The following is a 21,281-nucleotide window of genomic DNA, read 5'->3' as shown; positions in this document are numbered from 1 at the left end:
CTCTCACTCAAAATAAATAAAATAAAATAAATAAAATAAAATAAAATAAAATAAAATAAAATAAAATAAAATAAAATAATAAAGATATCTGAGAAAGTGCCTTTGAAAATGTGAAGAACTGTACAAGTGAAAGGTATTACTGTGAGCTTTTTTTCTGATTTATTTGCCTCTAGTACAATACCTTCAAAGGTTTAGTCAGTGTATGGTGGCAAAATAAAATAAATAGAATTGGTTTTCTTCCCTAAATATAAGACTGTTGTGACAACCCGGGGACCTCTGTATAACAAGCAGCCGCATGAATACCTGTTGACCTTGCAGCATCTGTGTCCTTAGCTTTAAAGCAGAAATGACACTTGTCCTGCTTCCTTCCCAGGATTGTGGTGAAGGATCGTAGAAGAAGATACATGAAGGGTCCTTGTGAAGTGCCTTATAAATCCCACTTATTATCAAAATAACTATTATAAAGAAATAAAAGTAAATAATGAAAGTACTCTTATTTTTCATTATCTATGCATCTGAAGTTGTGATGTCCTCATTTGAACATTGCTTTGGACAATTTAACGAGAATAAGTGATTGATCTCAGTTAAACGTTTGTGTGCTACCTCTTGTGAAGAGAGTTTCACAATGATTATGGATATGTCACCAAAGACAACTGTGGAGGAAAATAAAAGCTGTTACTTACGTTTTGCTTTTAACTGCCCAAGGATGGAATTTTCTCCTCTGCACATGGTTCTGAACACATGGAAAGGAAAGAAATAATTACAGAGGTTTCAAAGGAACCAATCCCAACTGCAGTATCTGTGAAGTATAGTCCTAACCCAAGCAAAAACAGAACGAGTGCTTTTAAGAGAAGATGCTACATGGACTTTTCGGAAGCTATAAAACCACCTGGATATCACTTTTGTAATGGTACTGCTGGGACAGGTTGTTTTGAGGCAAGTAAATGGAAAAGTCATAAAACTGACATTAGATTTCAGAAAGAGATTCTATTTTCAAAAGATGGGCTATGAATGAACTTTCTCTCTTAGAAAATTTGGTGACAGCTAAGATAAATTTAGAATAACTCAATAGATGAGAACACTTACAGACTCACGTTACTTTCAGAGGTAAAAAGGGCAAACACTTAGCAGAATAATTTCTGAGTTAAAGAAACTATACACCTTGGCTGTCTCTGCAAAGTCGGCAAATGCCTTGAAAGTGAAAAATATAGTTGCAGATAACTGACTCCGCTAATGACTTTGTTTTTCACAACTCTAATAGTCAATGAATTATAAAGACTGACAAAACAAAAAATTCTATGCTCCATCTGCTTGTTCTGTAGAAGTAATTAAAAATATAGTTATCCCTGGGAAATACTGATATTCTTAAAGATGATGCCAGCAAATAGAGATGTTTTTGCATAATAAAAGGTTAGAATTTTAGCTGATGAACAAAAGCCAAGCATGTTATTTCATTCAGCTGGTTCAAACCCAGGAAAAGTCATAGAAAATAATTACAACTGACAATATTCCAAAATTAATATTAGAATGGCAAATGAAGTGGATAAAATCCAATTAAACATTATGTCAGTGCCTTAAATACTTGAAAAGCTTTGTTTGTCATGTTATAAATCAGGTAATATTAGAAATAGGCAAATCTTCAATCAAAGTGTATATCCCAAAGCATAGTTAAAGTTCTCTCTTACTGTAACCAGGCAAAATTACCCCAGAAGAAACAAAAAAAAATCTTTACTTGAAATCCTGGTTGATAGAAATAACTCAGTCAGTAAGAAACAAGAGGATTAAAAAAAATCACCACAGTGGTGACCACAATTGTGCCTAGAGGACCCTCAGATCCTGCAGGGGGTATTATGGGGGAGAGCAGCAGGAAGGCATGTAAGCCCCTATCCCTAATTTGACCAAGCTCCTGAGACCTTATCTGCTTTACACACTGGGGGTTTTGAGCCAGGCCTCATTGTCTCCTCCCTCACAAAAAGGTTTGATCAGAAAGGTGGGAAATTACAGGTGGTTCTGAAAAATAAGGGATATTAAAAGAAAACATCCAGGTTCCCGTCCTTGCTTTGACTTCATACAACTGTGATGCTCAGCAGGGTTCTTTTGTATCTTAGGTCCCAGAGCTTGTAACTGGGCGCTGGGATTCATGCCCAGGCCTGTTCACTTACCTCTTCACTCCCATTCTCTTTTCCAGCTACGTGACCAAGACAGAATGTTAGGGGTGCCTTCCCATCACTTTCTATACTACCTCTCTGTCTGCTCACCAGACATACCTCTTAACCCTCTTCATATCGCTCTACTGGCCAAGTCTGAAGCTTCACAGGTCTTTTTCAAGTGAATATGGCAATTCTGCTTTTTAGAATATCGAGAATAGGATTTAATACTTTCCTTAAAAGTTTAACAAAGATGTGGTAGAGAAAATAGAATTAAAATTCCAGAAGATAGGAAAGAACCTTCATACTTCATTTTCTGTCAAAGTCTACCATTCCCAAGCTTGGTGAAAAAACTTGCTACCTAAAGAACCATAAACAAACACATGGAAATTTAATTTTTTTCTTCAAATAATATGGAAAGCTCAATAACTCTCTGGTGGCTTAAAGATAATTTTTAAATCAATATTATACATATGCCTATACATATATAATACATATATATATATGTATATATATATATATATATAAAGTCTTTGTCTCCATTTATAAGATCTATGTATATGTACGTCTTGTGTATAGGCAATGAGTATAAAAGACAGCTTTATATTTTAGTTCTTTTTATATTCGCCATGTGTCCCAGGCCTGCCATTTATGATTTTAGGCTCTATTTGAATTTTATCAACTAGTAAACAGGCCAAGATTCAAAAGTAAAATAAAGTGTTCATCTGTTCAACACTCCCTGAATAGATGTGGGGAAATATTTCCATTCCTTTCACCAGCTTACACGCGTGACTGATAGAAAGCTGAAAACAGACGACTTTAGAACTTTGGCACCTGTAGTTGAAGTGCATTATTGCCTGCAGAGCATTTCCTCCACCCGTTGAAATGTCTCCTTCAAATCCTGGCAGCAGCGGTATCACAACATACACCCGGTATCTCTGGTTTTCCCTACAAAAGTCAGATGCAGAGCGATTCACCAAAAAATGATATAGCTAGGCAGTTCACATGGTTTTAGAGACTGAGCTAATGGCTTCCTACAATACATTCTATCACATTTCGGGGCTTGGAAGGTGCCGTTGGATTGGAGGCCAGAAGCTGTTATCCAGGTAACAATTCATAACAACCCAAAAAAATCAGCTGAACTTGGCAGTAGAGTGGGAAGTCTACTCTTTCTAAAGCATAATTTTTCCTAGGACAAAATCCACTGAAAGCAACCCATGTGTGGACCCACGGAAGGTGGGGTGGGGCTTGCAACAAAGTTTTGAAAAAGATATCATCGTAATAATTTTATGTATGACAAGTCGTGTCATTATTGCTTAGAAACTCTGATTCAGCTCTGAAAACTGGCTCTGCTGCAAAATGTTATCCTGCGCCCTTCAAGAATCCTGAGTGACTGATGATTTTAAATCCTCTGCATATATAACGCATCATTTCTTGGCCGACTGTTCCAACTGATTTGAGGCCAGCCTTTGAAAGAATAGTCTTTCAGTAGCCTTTGCTACTCCATAATGTAACAAATAAAAGAAGGAAGTGGGGCTACTTAGACTCCATTCAGAAAGTACAAAATTTGGAGAATCATGTTCAAACAGGTATCACTATTTGGAGGCAAAGCCGTTAAAGTCCTTGCCTCCATTTATGGGATACAGAGGAAGAAGTGGAAGCTGGAAATGATTGTGGTATCTGTTGTGGTCGAAAAATCTTGTCCATAGATCTGAGACATCCATATTCACACAAAGGTGCTGCTGTTTAAACTTCTCTTAATACTTAATTTCCAAGGTTCATTTTCTTCAAAACAACTACATTTTTCTTTCATGTGAGTATTACTACTACTCTTTGAGGGGTCGGATGTCATTACAATGTCTCCAAACACCAATGTATGTATTGTATGCCCGTGGAAGGTGAAGTTCAGGGCAGAAGTGATAGCCAACACAATGGAGTCTGTGGGCCCCTGAGCTTAACCGCAGCACTGAGGACCAAGGCATCACAAGTAGGTTGTTGCAATGGCACGGATTAATCACTAGATGGCAAACATAGTTTGAGTTGGAAAAAATGAATTTTAAAGAATGTAAACTCCTCAAGCTCTCTGCCTGATAAGGGTAAGAGGCTCACAGCCTTAAATGGTAAATGAGATAGTGGGAAACAACAGAAAACATACCTAAGCCATTTCCCCCATCACCAGCTTTTAAAAGTCCAAATGAGTTAAACCAGACAGTTAAAAACTGACACTATCTGGCCTCAACTGCCTTTCCAGAATCGCCTTCCATTGGATCCTCACAGACCCATTGTCCAGTGCCAGACCACTGCCCTTTGCTCAGAGGTGCACCTCCCTACTAAGGAAGGTTGGCTCATCCGTTTTCTGAGTCAGGAATACCCTTTCTGCCCACAGAATCCCACTTCTCCCTCCAAGGCAGCTAAAAGGCACTTTCCTTGGTCAAGTCATCCTGAATCTTCCAGTCAAAGCTGGTTTGCTCCTGCCTCTGGACTCCCAAGGCACACGGCACAGATGTCTATTCAGCTTTTGTCTATTCAGCCTTTTTGCTTTACACGATAGTGACACAGGGATCTGCTGCCTAGGCTATGTGATAAGCTCTTTTGAAACACAGGATGTACGTCCACATATCTTTCTATTTGGGGCAGTGCCCCACAGAGGATCCCTGCACATGTTATGCACTCAGTACTCTATGCTTTGGGAGACTAGGGTCAGGTTGGAAGAATGTTTGTTTCTGGGAAGCCTCGGGTACAGAAGAGATCAAGCTGCGAAACTCACAGTAAGTTTCTCTTTAAATTACATGTTATTTGAATTTTTATCATGCTAAATATATATAACACAAAATTAGCCATTTTAACCATTTTTAAGTATACCATACAGTGATAGTAATGATTGTCACATGTTGTGCAACCATCACGATTCTATTTCTAAAACTTTGTCATGACTCTAAACAGAAACTGTGATTGTTAAGCAATAACTCCCACATTTTCCCTCCCTGAAAACCCCTGATAACCTCCCTACTTTCTGTCTCTATGAATTTGCCATTCTAGATGTTTCCTCTAGGGGGAATCATACAATATTTGTCCTTTCATGTATGAGTTATTTCACTTAGCATAAGGTCCTCAAGATTGTCAGAATTTCCTTCCTTCTTGTGGCTGAATAATCTTGCATTGGATATGCAATGCACATTTTGTTTATCCAGGCATCTGTTGATGGGCACCGGGGTTGTTTCCACCTTTAGGCTATTGTGAATCATGTTGCAGTGAACACAGGTATATAGATCTCAGTCCCTGTTTTCAGTTCTTCTGAAATATCCCCAGGAATGGCATTGCCCAGTCATGTGGTTATTTTATGCTTAACTTTTTGAGGAATCATCAAATAAATGATATTTCCACTGGGTAACACATGCTCATAGTACAAAATAGAAGAGGTAGAAGATTATATGATGGAAAAAAAATTCTCTTTCTCTCCATTGTCCCCAGGTGCTGTTTCTCCTCCCTGAGGGCAACTCCTACTACCTTCCATGTTCTTTCAGAAATAGTCTATGAATTTATAAGCAAGTATATGTATTTTTCTTCTATTCAAATGCTAGACTACTATAAACACTTTTCTGAATGTTATTTTTATTTATATATCTGTACATAGAGATTTGTCCGTTTTTTAATTATAGTGATACAGTATTCCCCGTACATCTTTTCCATAATATTTAAAGCAGCTCTCTATTGGTGGGCATTTAAATTGTTTCCAATTTTTTTTATTATTTCAAAGTATCTATTTTGCTATGTCTTCTGACCCCCATAAATCATTTTTCACATTTGTGAAACATATCACTTAGGAGTGGGATTGCTGGTCTTGAACATCATGGGTTTGTGACTCTGTTTGTAAACATGGTTCCCTTTTATCATTGTGTTTTATTAAGGGCAGAGAAGACCTCAAAATGGAGATCTCATATCATACCCATATCAATTAGAGATTTCAGTAGGATACTGAGAAATGTCCTATAAAACTCTTTATCTTCAGATAAAATATTCTTGCCAATTTAGTTTGTGAGAATCAGAAGGTACACATTTTCTTGTTCTTAGGACTCTGTTAGCTCCCTATCTGGGTCTTTGCCTTTTTCCAATGCAGTAGTTCTTCAATTTCCTGAATGATGAAATGTTTAAACTGTGTTCAGCAAGTTAGGAGAAATGACTTAGATTTTCACTGTTGTAGAAAAAAGGGGCTCTTGGATTTCAAACCATAAAATCGTGGCTAAGTTTAAGCCAATGAAGAGAAAATTCTACTCGATATTATGTCCACTCTCCTTCCTGGATCCAATCCCCAGAAGGCAATAGTTCTCAGCTGCCAGGGAAACACTGCATCCTCATAAAGTTGGGGTGGTGCAAAGGATAGGCATCAGGTTAGGGCAAGAACCTGAGCCCCTAATGGGCAGAATTACTTATGATCTTAAAAACAAGGTAAGAGCTAGTGGGCTCCCAGCCATCATGTATGAAGCAATCATTTCATCCACTGCAGTTCAGAACAATTTTATAAAATTGTATTCTTGGGCTTTTGGTTAAAATAAGTTTTCTTTCAAAACTCACAAACTCTTATAGCAGTGCTATGTATATCTGAAAATTGGAAATCAATGTCCAATAATGGGGGGTGGTTAACTAAATTATGTTATAGCCACTCAAAGAGTGAACATTTTGCAACCACTAAAAATGACCACCATCATGACTTAATAGCAAAATACTTCAGTACTGTGTTAAAATGGCCCGAATGCAAAGTTACAATTACAAGACAATTACAGATGTGCAGGCTGATACCATGAAATAGGAAATAACTTGTCCCTTAAATGCATTACCTTTCCCCCACCCTGTGACTACAGAGATGAAGCAGGTACTGCCCCCAGGATGGCACTCTCACAAAGGAAACAGGACACAAGATATCGACTTCTATTGACCAGGTAGAGATCCTTTGAGCTCAGCCAAGAGTATACAGAAATAAGAGTGATGGTATCCTGCCCTTCACCCTTAAGCAGAATTCCAGGGAGAACTGGATAGACCTCATCACCTGTCAGCAGGATAGGGGAGCCATGAGGATCTGAGTGTGAAATATAATCTTGCTTCTCAGAGAACCCCAGAGAAAGGTCCACCAGCCCACATGATGTGGCAGCAACAGAGGAGCAGAGGAAAGGCAGATCTGAAAGGAGAAGGTGGAGGCCCCTATGTCACGGTCAGCAGGCTCCAGAATGGGCCCAAGGCACATCAACACTGAGGGCTGGAAGCCTCTTCCCAAAGATCTAGGACCCCTTACCATCCATACCAAGGGTGGGGTGTGTCGGGGCAGAGAGGGGAGGAGAGGCCAGGAAACACCTGACTGATGGTGTATGGAGCAGAAGTAGCAAGGAATCACTGAATTTGTCCACATTTATCAGGATGTGACTAAACTAAATTTAGTTCTATCGTGTGGAAATGGGATTTGAAACCAAAATCCAGGTGAGCTACAGAAAAAGGAAATAAATCACAACTCAACAGAAAATATACATATGTTAATATGGACAAAAAGGAAATAGGTAAAAAGTGAATTTTTAGGGTGGTGAGAGTGTGAGACCTTTAATATTTTCCATTTTTGTGATTGCTGTAATGTTGACTGCACCTTTAAAATCAGAGTGCTAATTCACCATGTATATGGTCATGGCGCTCCTCTACACTTCCCTCCTTGTTCTTCTCAGGAAAAACCCCCTCCCTCCTTCATCCCCACTTCCCTCCTCACCACAGAGGGCCATCGGCAGAAGTGGGGTTGCCTGGAGCGGGGTATCAGGATCTGTAAGAAGGCCCCTAAGGAGCTCGTCATGCTTCTCCAGTGATGAGATGCTTTGCTTTTTGAGAATTTGGAATTTATAGATCATATTTCATTGCTATAAACTTCAACAGCTGGTATAAATCCTATCATTGTAGATTTTGCAGCAGTGAATGCTGCCAGAACTAAGGACTGTGCTCGGGGCGTAGTATTTTTGTGGAGAGAACATTATACCATAGTGGCATTGGTTATGTGACAACTGGATCCGTAGCCTTCTCTGTGGTTTGGGACATAAACCATTTTATTGTGTGTTTGGCAAATCGTATAAAGCGCAGTAGCCCTTTCCAGGCTTTAGTTTTCTTATCTGTAAATGAGGGAGCTGGCTAAAATCGCTGCTGGTCCACTAGAAATGCTGGCCCTATTTAGCAGTGACTTTGCATATTACGTGTTCAACTTTACAGATTATGGCATAATACATATTGTGCACACACACACATATTATTTTCATTGCTTATCTTTTGGAAACAAAAGCTTTTAACTGTAAGGACGTTGAAGGTTAGCCCAGCACGTCTGACTAAGACTTCACTCTCAACTTGATAAGCTTTGTCAGGCAGGTCCTTCAGTTGCCCCCAAATAAGATCCTACAAAATGATTGCTGGCCTCTGCCCTGTGCTAATCTTTACATCTCTCTATCTTCTGAGATTGCCATTTATATAATTCTTGGAATCAAATAAAAGCAGTTAAATAATCTAAATCAAATGTTCTCCTGCCATGATTTACTGTCATCTCTGCCCCAGTGTAACCTCTCCTCCAGGTATTTTACAAAGCTTGGAGGTTAGCCTACAAGAAAAAAAAAATGTGAAACCAGCCATCAGCATACTTATTCTACATGGTTTGTGTTCTTTTTATTAGAACCACAGTTTAAATTTCTTTAAGACAGTGCTTCTGAAACATACCCAGCATGGTACACAAATTATAGGACATGGTAATTGTAGGAGGCAGACTTTTCTTTAAGCCAGATAACTTTTCATCTATCATGCAATTACGTAAAAAAAAAAATTAAACGTTCATCTGATTTCTTTATTTTTAAAATAAAGTTTCTCTCATAGATTTCTGGGAGGCTTAGTACTCGAACATTTCTACTTCCCTTGAAATGAGGGAAGCTTTGTAGCTGAGTGGTGGAGAGTACAAGGTAAAGTTCCTAGAGACACGGTCTCAGTCTCTGTTCCGCTCGACAGCTGTGTGACAGATTCACGCGGGTTACCTCACTTCACTGGGCTCCACTGCCTCATCTGTAGAATGGGAAAGCTTACACATCCACTTCATAAGGTAGGTGTGTGAATTAAATGAAGCAATGCATGTAAAGTACCTCCGATGTAGAGAGACTCAAGAATTACCGGGTAACATCGTTAATTCAATCTACAACCACTGATTTCAATGAGAAAGCCTGCACGCCTTCAAAGAGTAATAAAGAAATAGTACCTAAAATTAAAACAAAGCAGAACTGAATTCATGTTATGCTACTGAGTGCCTTATTTTATATCTGGGGGAGGAAGTTTATTGCGTCAATAATGAAGCACCAGAGGTAGAAAACCAAAGTAAAGCTTACCTGTCCAGCAGTTGCTATCTAACAATTTAAAATAAGTCACTTTAAACATCTCTTTAATTAAAACATTTCTGTTTCTACCATAAATAGTATTTCTGAAACAGCCGATTTGAATATAGTGCTTCTAGATCCTTGTTCAACTGTACGGTGAGCTAGCATATTTCCAGAAGATGAATTTCCTGGAAATCATGTAAGAGTTTCTTCCACAAATTGATGTGCTATGGTTTTCAAAGCTGGGCAGAACAGGTATTGTTTTCTTTGTTAGTGAAAAGAACAGAGCGTCCGAAAGGTAAATGGACATGCTCAAAAGGTCACATGCCTGGAGACAACAGAGTTGAAAAGAAGCCAAGTCCCAAGACATCTGGTCCCCAAATAATTTCAGATTCCCCAGAGGAACATTTTCCATACCACTCACTCATGGGCAAACTGTAAGCACTATCTGGCACTACTCTACAGTTAGAGGAAGCATGAAGAATTTGAACAGTTTTCAAAATTGGGTATTTTTCAATGTAGTGTAAGATTGTATCTCTCACTGCAGTTTAATATGAAAATGCTGAGGCGTTAAATCCATTGCCTGTCTTCACTGTATGTATCAACTCTGTTGATAACCGTGCAAAATGCACTCCCTGGCTTCCTGTTTGTCAAGGCAGCAGGATTATGCATGTCAAGTTTCCGTAAGCAAAACGGTTTCATCCTCAGAAACAATTCATTCAGGGCACGTAAAATTTCTACCTGGATCAGTCAGTTCCAGCTCTTTCTCTTGGCTTCTTCAAATATGGCATAAACCCGTTGACTTTAGACAACGGATAATGATTTCTTCTCCCTGACCTCCAGTCAGATTTGAGTTGTTAAAGACGGGCTTCCAGCGGGTTGGGAGCCAAGACAGTTTTACTAATTAGAGCAGATCTTTTGATTTCTGCAGAGATTCCCATAGCTACTCTCAGTTCACCATGGAATGAGCAATGTTCTGAGGCTCTAGGTCATGGATCAGAGCGTGAAAGCTTTGTAAAAACCTATTTCTGCAAAGAATTATGGCTGTTGAGAAGGAACCAGGAGGAAGTGAGGAAAGCAGAGAACTCACAACAGGGAATTGGTGTTCCCTGGAGTCCAGCACTGGCAGAAAAATAAAGTCTCAGCTCAGTTGAGGGAGTTGGCAATTCAAAGACTCTGATCTTTCCAGGGTGGGAGGGACCTGGAAGAGAGCCTGTGTTCCTTGGTCAGGCCTGGCTGAATGCTGTCATTTCCCTCCATCTGCTTTGTGCTTTATTCTATTCTTTTTCCAACAGCCAAAATTATACTTGTTGCTAGGCATGTGACCTTGGCAGGGTAGTTCGGAGTCTCAGAAGAGTGGAGCACAGAGAAGTCAATGAAGGAAGAAAGGGGGTGAACTTGGGCATGGTACACCATGGCCCTCAGTGAAAGCAGGGAGCCCCATTGCAGGCAGGCTGCAAGATGAGCCTTTTAATCCCACCCCTCCCTTTCCTAAGAATACAAGGTCACAGACTTGAAATTATTAAATGAAAATATATTCTATAGCTACAATGAACACAGGAGATGAACAATAATGTGGAGATACAGAGAAGGGGGGAAACGTAAAATATATTTCCAGGATACATATGGATAGCCACGAAAAATTTTATGTGCAACATCCATACCCTTTAAAATGTGACTGTCAAAGAAAGAGAGACCACTGAGACATCAGAGCTAAATAACACACAGTTAATATGCAATTCAACGGACTCACTGCTCGTTTTCTACAGAGTAGGCTTGAAATTGCATCTTTAACGTGCTCTGTGAACTTCCAAGTGTGAGATACAATCTGCAGCAGATGCTACCCTACAATGCTCTCTCACTACAGATCCTCATTCCTTTCAGAAGCAGCTCATAGGATCACTGGGAAATAGTCAATCAGAAAATAACTGCAAGTTCTTTACAGTCCTGAAATACTGTGATTTTAGAAGAAGTCCAGATTTTTAAAGACAAATTAATATGGTAAAGAAAAATGTTCTTTCAGGCTCCCAAAGCCTTTGAAAACAAATCTTGTAGGTACTTATTAACACATGTACTGTAGGGAACTAATAACTCAGATGAGTGAAGCTGAGATTCAGCCCAGTCTCCTTATTAACTGATCACCGTTACAATATTCACCACTCACTGCTCGGCCCAGTGAGCTCATTTGTCAACTTAATGGATTTCTGCGACTTATATCAATTTCATGAAAAAAAATATTTTTCTCTTTTGTCAAATGCGCTTTATAGATAAAGCGGATACTCCTGCATCAATGAAATGCAAGAGTTAACAGAATAATTTAATTTTGTAAATTAGACATAAATTGACCCACAGAATTGAGAGACTGGCATGATGCAAGAAATCTTGGTGTATGCGGTTACGTTTAACTGTAAACAAGCCGATTTTAAGTTATCTCAGAAACAGATGCCATGGTAACTTTCTTAAAAAAAAAAAGTATATGAGAAGGCAAAAGATAGAAGTCACCTGTAAAAGCACAGATCATCAATGTTTATGCTGGCTATACGTGCTGTTCTAGGTGAGTACTGAGCCGTCTTGACTTTGCCCTGGAGTTACCTGTGGACCATTATGAAATACAAGTACCTGGGCCCCACTCCAGGAAATTCTGACCCAGCAACTCTGGATGGAGTCCAGCTCCCTAGATTTTTGTAAAAGTCAAATGGTGATTTTGACGTGTAGTAAATGGCGAGATCTACGGTATACCTTGCAGGATGTGGTGGGTACTGTGGTGTGCTGCCTAAATGCCCTCACCATGGGCTCAAGACAGCACTCCCTTATCATGGAGAGTGCTGGCTGCTGACTACTCACTCACAGTGAAGTCCTTCTCCGGGATTTGCACTCCTTGGTCAAAGGGACCTGCCTCACCCAAGGTCATGTTCCTCGAGTGGGCCTGTACCTGATGACTGGTTTAATGGGAAGAGGGGACATAAAGGCCCAACCCACTTAGGTGGCAACCCTTTAGGGGTCTCAAATCTATCTGGCAATGAACTGAAGTTACGTGGTATGGGAGAAGGCACTGGCTTGGCAGTCCAAAGACTTGAGCTTAAAGCCATGTTTGCCTATTGTTGTTAGTGGCTTAGTCCAGCCACATCACCTCTTGAATCTTAGTTTTTAACTCTACAAATGGGGACGGCAACAACAATAACAACAACAAGACTATATGATCTACTTTGAAGAGTATTTGTGAAGATTCAGTAACAGTATAAATATAAACCATAAATCATATAAAATACTGGTAGTTACGGTTATCAAATGTTCTTAGATCTAAAAACCCCCACATACTATGTTTAAAAAGAGGATATTAAAGTACCATGTTATGCTCAAAGTACAAAAATGTTTGAATTCCCAAATGTGTATGTACTTACCATTCTCTACTGCCTGTGTTTAATGAGTTGAAATAATAAAATGTAATGGTATTGTTTGTCTGTGTATTTTGCTGCTTCTACACAGAATTAAAATCAGCCGTAAAAAGAAGCAGTCTGGGAGCCAAGACAATTCAGTGGGGAAAGAACAGTCTTTTCAACAAACGGCCCTGGAACAAGTGAATATTCCTGTGCAAAAGAATGAAGTTGGACCCCTACCTCACATCATGTATGAAAAGTAACTCAAAATGAATCAAAGACCTAAGTGTAAGGGCTAAAATTACAAAATCCTCAGAAGAAGAGAGGTGTTAAGTCTTCATGGTCTTGGATTAGGCAGTGATTTTGTAGCCCTGGCACCAAAGCAGAAGTGACAAAAGAAAAAACAGATCGACTAGACTTTATCAAAATGAAAAACTTGTGTTTCAAAAGGTAGTATGAAAAAAAAAAAAAAAGGTAGTATGAAGAAAGTAGAAAAGAAAACAGCCTGAATAGGAGAAAATACTTGCAAATCATAAATCTGATAGGACACTTGTATCTAGAATACATAAGAGAACTCTCACAACTCAACAATAAAAAGACAACCTAATTAAAAAATGGCCAAGAAATCTGAATATCTATTTATCCAGAGATAATACACGGAATGGCCAACAAACAAACAAAAATACTCAACATCATTCATTAGTCATTAGGTAAATTCAAACCAAACCCACAATGAGATATCATTTCACACCTATTAAGATGGTTATAATAAAAAACAGAGAGGATAGTAATTACTGGCAGTGATACAGACATTGGAGCCCTCATACACTATGGAAACATAAAATGGTGTAGCTGTTTTTGAAAATATTCTGGCAGTTTCTCAAAATGTTCAGCATAGAATTTCCATATAACCCTGCAATTCTACCCCTAGAATAATAAAGATATATCTGCATAAAAACTAATACACGATGTTTATAGCGGCATTAATCACAATTGCCAAACAGTGGAAACATCCCAAATGGATAAATAGAATGTGGTATATCCAGAAAATGGAATATTACCTGGCAATAAATATAAATGAAATACTGATAACATTCTATAACATAGATGAGTCTTGGAAACATTAAACTAAGTGAAAGAAGTCAGTCACAAAGACCATATACTGTATGATTCCATTTAATATGAAATGCCCAGACCAGGCAAATCTATAGGGAAAGAAAATAGTTCAGTGGTTGCAAGGGGATAAGATAAGGGGAATTAGGTAGCGACTGCTAATAAATAAAGGGTTTCTTTCTGGGGTGATGAAATGTTCTAAAACTAAGTATACTAAAAGTATACTAAAAATCACTGAATTGTACACTTTAAGTGGGTGGATTGTGTGGTCATACCTTAAAACACTGCTATTTTAAAAATAATCCCATGAGCTGAAGAAATAGGACAGAGGGTAGCCAGAATTTAAATATAACTCATGGAAAAATATGATGACTATTTTGCTTTGATTTTTAAGTGAACACAGTAACTGTCTGCCATTAAATAAATCAAATCACAAGTCTAACGGCGTGGGAAAGAGACTGGCCAGGAAAAAATGACTGTGCCCTGGTAGAATTCAGATTCCTTCAAAAATGGACTCAAAATTCTCAGCCACTGAAATCAGACTGAAGGAACCAATAACCTACTGCTAGCTGACCCCAATTTATGCCTGCTAGGAAAAGACAGTATTTTAAAATGGGCTTTCAAAAGTCATTTTAGTAGTAAATGCAAGAATCATTTGCAGTAACCACTTTTCCCAAAATGCCAAAATGTTACCTGTGAGCTTTCAGGATCCTCTGAGCAATGGCATCACCTATCTTGTTGAACACAACTTTGTCATCAGCACAACTTATGAAAAACTGGTTCTACGAGAAATAGAGTGATCCTATAAGTCATTCTTATCTTAGTAAAAAAAAAAAAAATAAATAAAATAAATAAATAAATATATATATATATATATATATATATATATATATATGGACAGTGTGCTATATTACGAACACTACATTGATATTACAAAAAATTTTTTCACATAGCAGACATGTTCTTATTACTAAAATCATTTAGAAAAGTAAATGACGCCGAGAATAAGAGAAGCCTCTTCTCAACTCTGGGTCTCATGCACGTCTATGTAACACCACATCTAATACCTTAGTCAAATGGGAGACTGCACTAGTATTTCATCATGTGAATTCTTTGTCACTTACATTTTGAGAAAGGGAGGAACATTCCAAATTTAATCAATAGGGATATTAGGTTTACAGATATATGTATTGTGCAAATGCTCACGATTTAAAATCCTATATTGGTAAGCATTCTGTTTCGTGCTAAGTTTACCTTTCTAGCAGGGTAGACGGCAGAATCCTGGTCTAATTTTCTCCATCCATCCTCTATTATCTCCTAGTATCTTCTCTTGCCTTGTCTCATTTGTTTGGCTCTCTTATTATTTCCGAACATCTATTTTAAGTAGCTTCAAATCTCTTTCACAAGTACGTTTCATATATATAAATAAACCAATAAAACGGAAAAAATATTTTTCCTTTTTGCTTAAGTAATCTATACTATTCATTTACCTATAAAATATTCTTTAAAATTTTTACTAAAAAACTAGGGCAAGACATTATCATCATATTGGTATAAAAGATTTAGTTGCTGCATAAAGGGGATGTTAGTAATTAGGTACAAATATTATCACCACTACATATTTATATACACTGTTGTAATATATTTGTGATTTATAAGTCTAATCATCACAAAGTAATCTTTGCTAATCATCTTAAAGAGACATATAAGCAATGACTGAAGCTATGGTTATCATCCCTTTGCAACATCATCACTTTTACTAGTTTACGTGTTTTTATACTTAAGTACAGAAGTCTGTAAACTGCCTCCATAAGACAAACTTACCAGAAGACATTGTGCGGGAATTCATTTGAGAATCCGTTTCCCCTTAAGGCATCAAATAAAAATTTCAGCGGCAACCAAACCATGTTTGTTTTTCTGAATTCATATTACAGAGAGGCTCAGCATTCCTCAGCTGTAAACATGGCCACATGCCATGGTCTGTTCTTCCTTTTTGGGGAGAGCAGGGTAAATGCCAACCACTTACCTCTGCTAGAGGTGTTCATTACAAGGTTTGTGTCCACAGCCATGTGCATCCACATGGCATTACTGACCTCATTTAAGACTGTGGTAGCATTAATAAGAAAGGCTGACTTAATGCTACTAAAAAGAGATAAAGCAAAAGGATTCTGGGTAATGGATGAGGCAGCCATTAATATCTTGTTATGGTATAATTGTTGAAATTAATAATACTAATTGTATTAGTATTAATACAAAGCTCCAGACTTTGATATTCAGAGTCCTTTTTTTGTTGCATAGTCCCATCCAGAACACTGTATTGCATTTGGCCTGCTAATATTTGTAATCAACTTCTCTTTCTCCAGGACTATGAAATAAATAGAGGTCTAATTCTCTCCTACTCACCCTTAGTGAGTAGTCACTGCATGGAAGGCAGAGGCCCAGACTCAATGGGAAGGAATATAGGGTTAGGATGATTTTCTCCAGGAAACTCATCTCCCTCCACATATTACAAAAGAAAAAAAAAGTTCAATGGGAAAGACAAGACTAAAATAAAGACAAAAGATGTGCTCTGACTTACTTTTACATTATCGTGACTTTTTTTCTTCAGGATTTTCTACATGCTCTGAGCTAGCTTTATATCTACTTTGAAGTTGAGTTAAGGTTCCCAATCTAAACCCAGTGTCTCTAGATTTTCTCCTATTCTCTGAACACAAACTCTGGCATCTGACAAAATTTTTAAATGGTTCATAGAGGACTGAAGAAAGTGGTACATGCCTTCAATATTCTCACATCTTCCTTTTCTATGTTCCTTTCCTTACACTCTCCCTATTCCAATATCGCCAAACCAGAGGCATCCAGTGGTCTCCATTTTTCCAAATTACCCTTGTATGTGCTCTCCTGAAGCAGCACACGCCTTACACTTGGACCCTCCAACTCAAGACAAGTAAAAAATGTACTCATCCATGTTATGGTATTTTTGGCTAATAATATCATAGTGAGTTGATACATTTTGGGGGACTTGGGGGACTCCTATTAGAGTCCTGAGTTAATGAAAACACAAAGTGAATGTCAGGTATGCTGGGGAGGTAAAAATTCAGGTTACCTGAATTCATATCTCAACATAGGCTGATTAATGTAGCAGATCCTGAGTTTGGGGACCCTGCGGTATCTGTGAGCTATTTATGGGAAGGCAGGTTGTCCTACTAGTTTACATGAGCAGGACTTACCTCTATGTAGATATAGTGCTTGCTGTTCTCTATCACATGGATATAAGCAGTATGGATGGACTCTTCATGGTACTTTATACCAGCCGACCAATCAGCAGCAGAGCGGAGCAACTGTAAGGCAGCAATCAGAAATGAGTAAACAATTGAGATGACACCAGATGTGTTAATACAATGAAATCAATCCTTTTTCTTCTACACAACCGAATGATTGTGTGTGAGTGGCGTGGGTGTCATGTGTGGGCCAAGTAGAGTAGATGGATGGGAAACTGGTCCTTGGACATAATCCATAAGGAAGGAGCCCAGCTAGAAATCAAATCCTGAAAATATCCTCCTCCACCCAGAATTATTTTGTCAACACTGCAAACCACAAAGTGTGGTTTCTACCAAGAGTCTTTCAAAAGTAGCTCTTTTGGGGGCTATGAGTAGGGTGACCATTGGTATTCTTTTTCCGTGATGGTTCCACAATTACTATTTACTAATAGTACCACCGTTACTCTCCAAAGCGTCCTGGTTTGAGTCATGTGATATAGTCACCCTAGATCTGACATGATAATGTGCTGATTCCTTTTTCCCCAAATAGTGCTCAGATTAATACCTTTTAAAATGCCAATAGATTCATTTAGAAATATAATCTTGACTGCGGCTTTAATCGGCTGTCTGATTCTTGGTGTGCTTCTTCATTGTTCATCTTTCTCAGTCCTACTGCCTCCCTCTATTCAGACACTCACTTGCTCTCACCTGGATTACATCAAGAGCTTCCAGCTCAGGTGCCTGAGTATGTGTTAAGTACGCTGATACCTAGTGGGATCAGCTAGTTCAAAGCTTAGCCCAACCACTTTGTAGCTTTGATCCTGGTCAAGTTTCTCAACCTCCTGGTGCCTCATATTTCTGTTTTATTAAGTTGAATATCTATTTTATAGGGTTGTGGAGAGGATGAAATGAATCTCTGAGAAGTGTGCAGGAGGCCTGTTACCTAGCATGTGGTATTGCTATTATTAATTAGAATGTTAGAGGATGCATTTGAGCTCTGGCAGATCATGTCAGAGACGCTGGACAGTACACTGGGGCTGTGCACAGGAGGGTGGTCTGGAGGACATGCAAACCTGCAGCACTAAGAACCACTGTTGGTCACTTTTCCAGCATTCTAACTATGACTGCAGTACAATGTTAGGCATACAGTAGGTGCTCAATAAATATTATGTTGAGCATACAGTAGGTGCTCAATAAATATTATGTTAAGCATACAGTAGGTGCCCAGTAAATAGATACTTATTACTACTTCCTTGAGCAGTAGCATGACATTGCAGAAGAATCACTATTTCTTCCTCCTGATTTGAAATGAATATTGAAACTGTCTCTCATGAGGTCAACTGAAATTGAAAATAAAAGAATGGCTCCACATTATTAGGAATGTATAAAGCAATCTAGTACATAATTGGTTTTATGTCTGTTATATATAAAAGTTGGTAAAATTCTTGATCTAATCAATAGCTTTAAAAATTGCCTCTATAACACTAAATTCAAACTAGTACTTACTAACATCATCGATTATGTTATCCTCAAAATGTTATTCCTTTATTTACTATGAGGTATTTATTACAAAATAGTTTTCCTCGAAACATGTACTTAATTTTATCAGATGAATACATACAGTTGGAAAATTTAATTGTGAACAGCAACAGGCAAATATCTCAAAAGAAAACTCATAATGGGGACACCTGGGTGGCTCAGTCGGTGAAGCGTCCCACTCTTGATTTCAGCTCAGGTCATGATCTCATGGTTCGTGAGTTCAAGCCCTGCAAAGGCTCTGCACTGGCAGTGAAACCTGGCTTGGAATTCTCTCTCTCTCCCTGTCTCTCTCCCCTGCCCACTTGCTCTCTCTCTTTCTCTCTTTAAAAAAAAAACAAAAACAAAAAAAAAACTCCTAAGGAAAATTTAAATAAATATGATCCACACGGGGAAAATACCTTGATTCATAATCTCTAAGGAACTGCATTATTGTCCCTCAGTATAAATAACACAGTGTTGAACAAATAGAAGTTTCCATTGTGAGTCCACTCAAACTTATGTTGAATTTTGTTGCTAAGGGGCATAGCCCTGAAAATGCAGGCTACCTTGACAAGATTCTTACGCTACACATAATGATTTGATTCTATATAACTCTGGGAACAATGTATGAAATTGCAGAGTATACTGGACAGATAGGAAATCTGGAGATCTGTGTTACACCTCTGCCCTTACTAGCTTTTTCCCCTTGAACAAGTCATTTTAATATCAGGGAGACTCAGTTTCCTCCACTGTACAACTGAGATATGAGATATCTCTCTGTCTCTCTGTCTCTGTCTCTGTCTCTCTCCCTCCCTCCCTTCCTCCCATCCCCACACCCACAGCTACTGGTTTGTTACTGGCATAACAAACACAAAAAGAAGTAGGTATGTGGCACATAGTATTTATTTGATGTATGGGATTTCTACCTCTAAAAACTTCCAGGCAAAATTTATATACCATCCTTGGTGGTAACTTCTCAGTCTTCCCCTCAAATCCTGAAACCTTATACTTTTCTTTCCTTTCTCACTCTCAAAATTTGCCCTGATTCAAAGATTTAACAAACCATTAACATAAGATATAAATTGGGAGTGCCAAATAGGGTTCAAGTCTAATTAAAGTGGCTTCCTGGACAATTATGCTGAAAAGAGTCTCCCTTGGAACCAGACACACTGGGGAGGGAAGCTAAGGTTGATGGCCAGTGGCTGCCACGAAGGCAATGTATGCAGGTCATGTGTTTACCATCTTTCCTGTGAAAGTAATGGTAAATGTTTCCGTTCATGGAGGCCTTTAAATGTTTAAAATCAACATATTTGTTTTTCGTAATGTTCATTTCTTTTTGAGAGGGGGTGCCAAGAGAGGAAGGGGGACAGAGGATCCAAGGCAGGTCCACACTGACAGCAGAAAGCCCAACACGGGGCTCGAACTCACAAATTATGAGATCATGACCTGAGCCAAAGTTCGACGCTCAACCGACTGAGCCACCCAGGCGCCCCGAAAATAAGTATGTTTGTAAGCCAAAAGAAGAACGTGAAGGACAGCATAAGCAAGGTGGAGGGGAGCCCCCTAATGCCTATTAAACCTCAGCATGTGGAGGCTGCCCCCCTATACAGGGGGGTTCTGTATTACCAATTCGATTGTCGGAGTCCAAACCTGCATTGTTTTCTCACCCTGAAAACTCATCTAACTTTAACAAGTCATCATTTTGTATTAAACTTGAACATATCTTTCAAGTGATACAGAGAAAAAATAACTTGGGATTAATATTCATTTACTATTATCCTAATTAGTTAAAATCTATCACCACAAAAAAACTAAAAACACAGATTTCCCTTTGGTCCTGCCTCTACCCCTGAACCAGGGACCCTGAGGTAATCTATAAATCAGCTTGGCCGCTTGAAACGCTTGATGGTCTAGAAAGCTTATAAACAGCCACATAGGTCAAACACATTGTGACTGACCCTTCTGTGTTAAATTTAAGATTTACTCTTCCCCTTTTTCTTAACTGATCTGACCAACTTGGCCTGCATTTTTGTCTTAAACCAATGTAATGGAGACAAGCCTCAAACCCTTGCTCACACATGCAGAAATGGGCCTCATCTTACTCCCCACCCCAAGTACATACTGAGAATCAAATCTAACCCTCACTTTTGAAACCTCAAGTTTTAATACACAATTTTAAAGTATATAAAAAGAGCATATTTCTAATTTTATGTTTTAGCCTCAAAACCGTAACTAGACCCAGTTATTTTCCATTGTACCATGTCCTATTTTTTTAGCTTTAAAGATAGTCTTCTCAGGTGAAATAGGTGAAGGGGATTAAGAGGTCAAACTTCTAATTATAAAATAAATAAGTCACATATGGTCAATGATACTGTAATAATGTTGCTCAGCGATAGATGGTGACCATAGTTATCACGGTGAGTACTGAGTAATGTACAGAATGGTGGAATCACTTTGTAAAGACAGACAGACAGACAGACAGATAGATAACCTTCTCTT

At 38.5% G+C, this 21,281-nt stretch overlaps 1 protein-coding gene across 6 annotated transcripts in view; it reads right to left on the bottom strand.

Moving 5' to 3' along the window:
* Positions 1-21,281, bottom strand: part of PLD1 (phospholipase D1) — a 206,701-nt gene that overhangs the window by 40,194 nt on the left and 145,226 nt on the right. For all 6 annotated transcript variants that reach the window (XM_060640746.3, XM_060640749.3, XM_060640747.3 and 3 more), the window contains 4 exons: positions 17,235-17,345; positions 14,701-14,789; positions 2,982-3,095; positions 684-733 (listed from right to left, as the gene is read on the bottom strand). In XM_060640746.3, coding sequence (XP_060496729.2) covers positions 684-733; positions 2,982-3,095; positions 14,701-14,789; positions 17,235-17,345 — 364 coding nt within the window. The remainder of the gene's footprint in view (positions 1-683; positions 734-2,981; positions 3,096-14,700; positions 14,790-17,234; positions 17,346-21,281) is intronic.

The sequence above is a fragment of the Panthera onca genome, chromosome C2, assembly GCF_046562875.1.
Source record: "Panthera onca isolate mPanOnc1 chromosome C2, mPanOnc1 haplotype 2, whole genome shotgun sequence".
Taxonomy (NCBI): domain Eukaryota; kingdom Metazoa; phylum Chordata; class Mammalia; order Carnivora; family Felidae; genus Panthera; species Panthera onca.
Note: the sequence above shows the minus strand (reverse complement) of the source record. Positions and strands in the feature narration are given on the sequence as shown.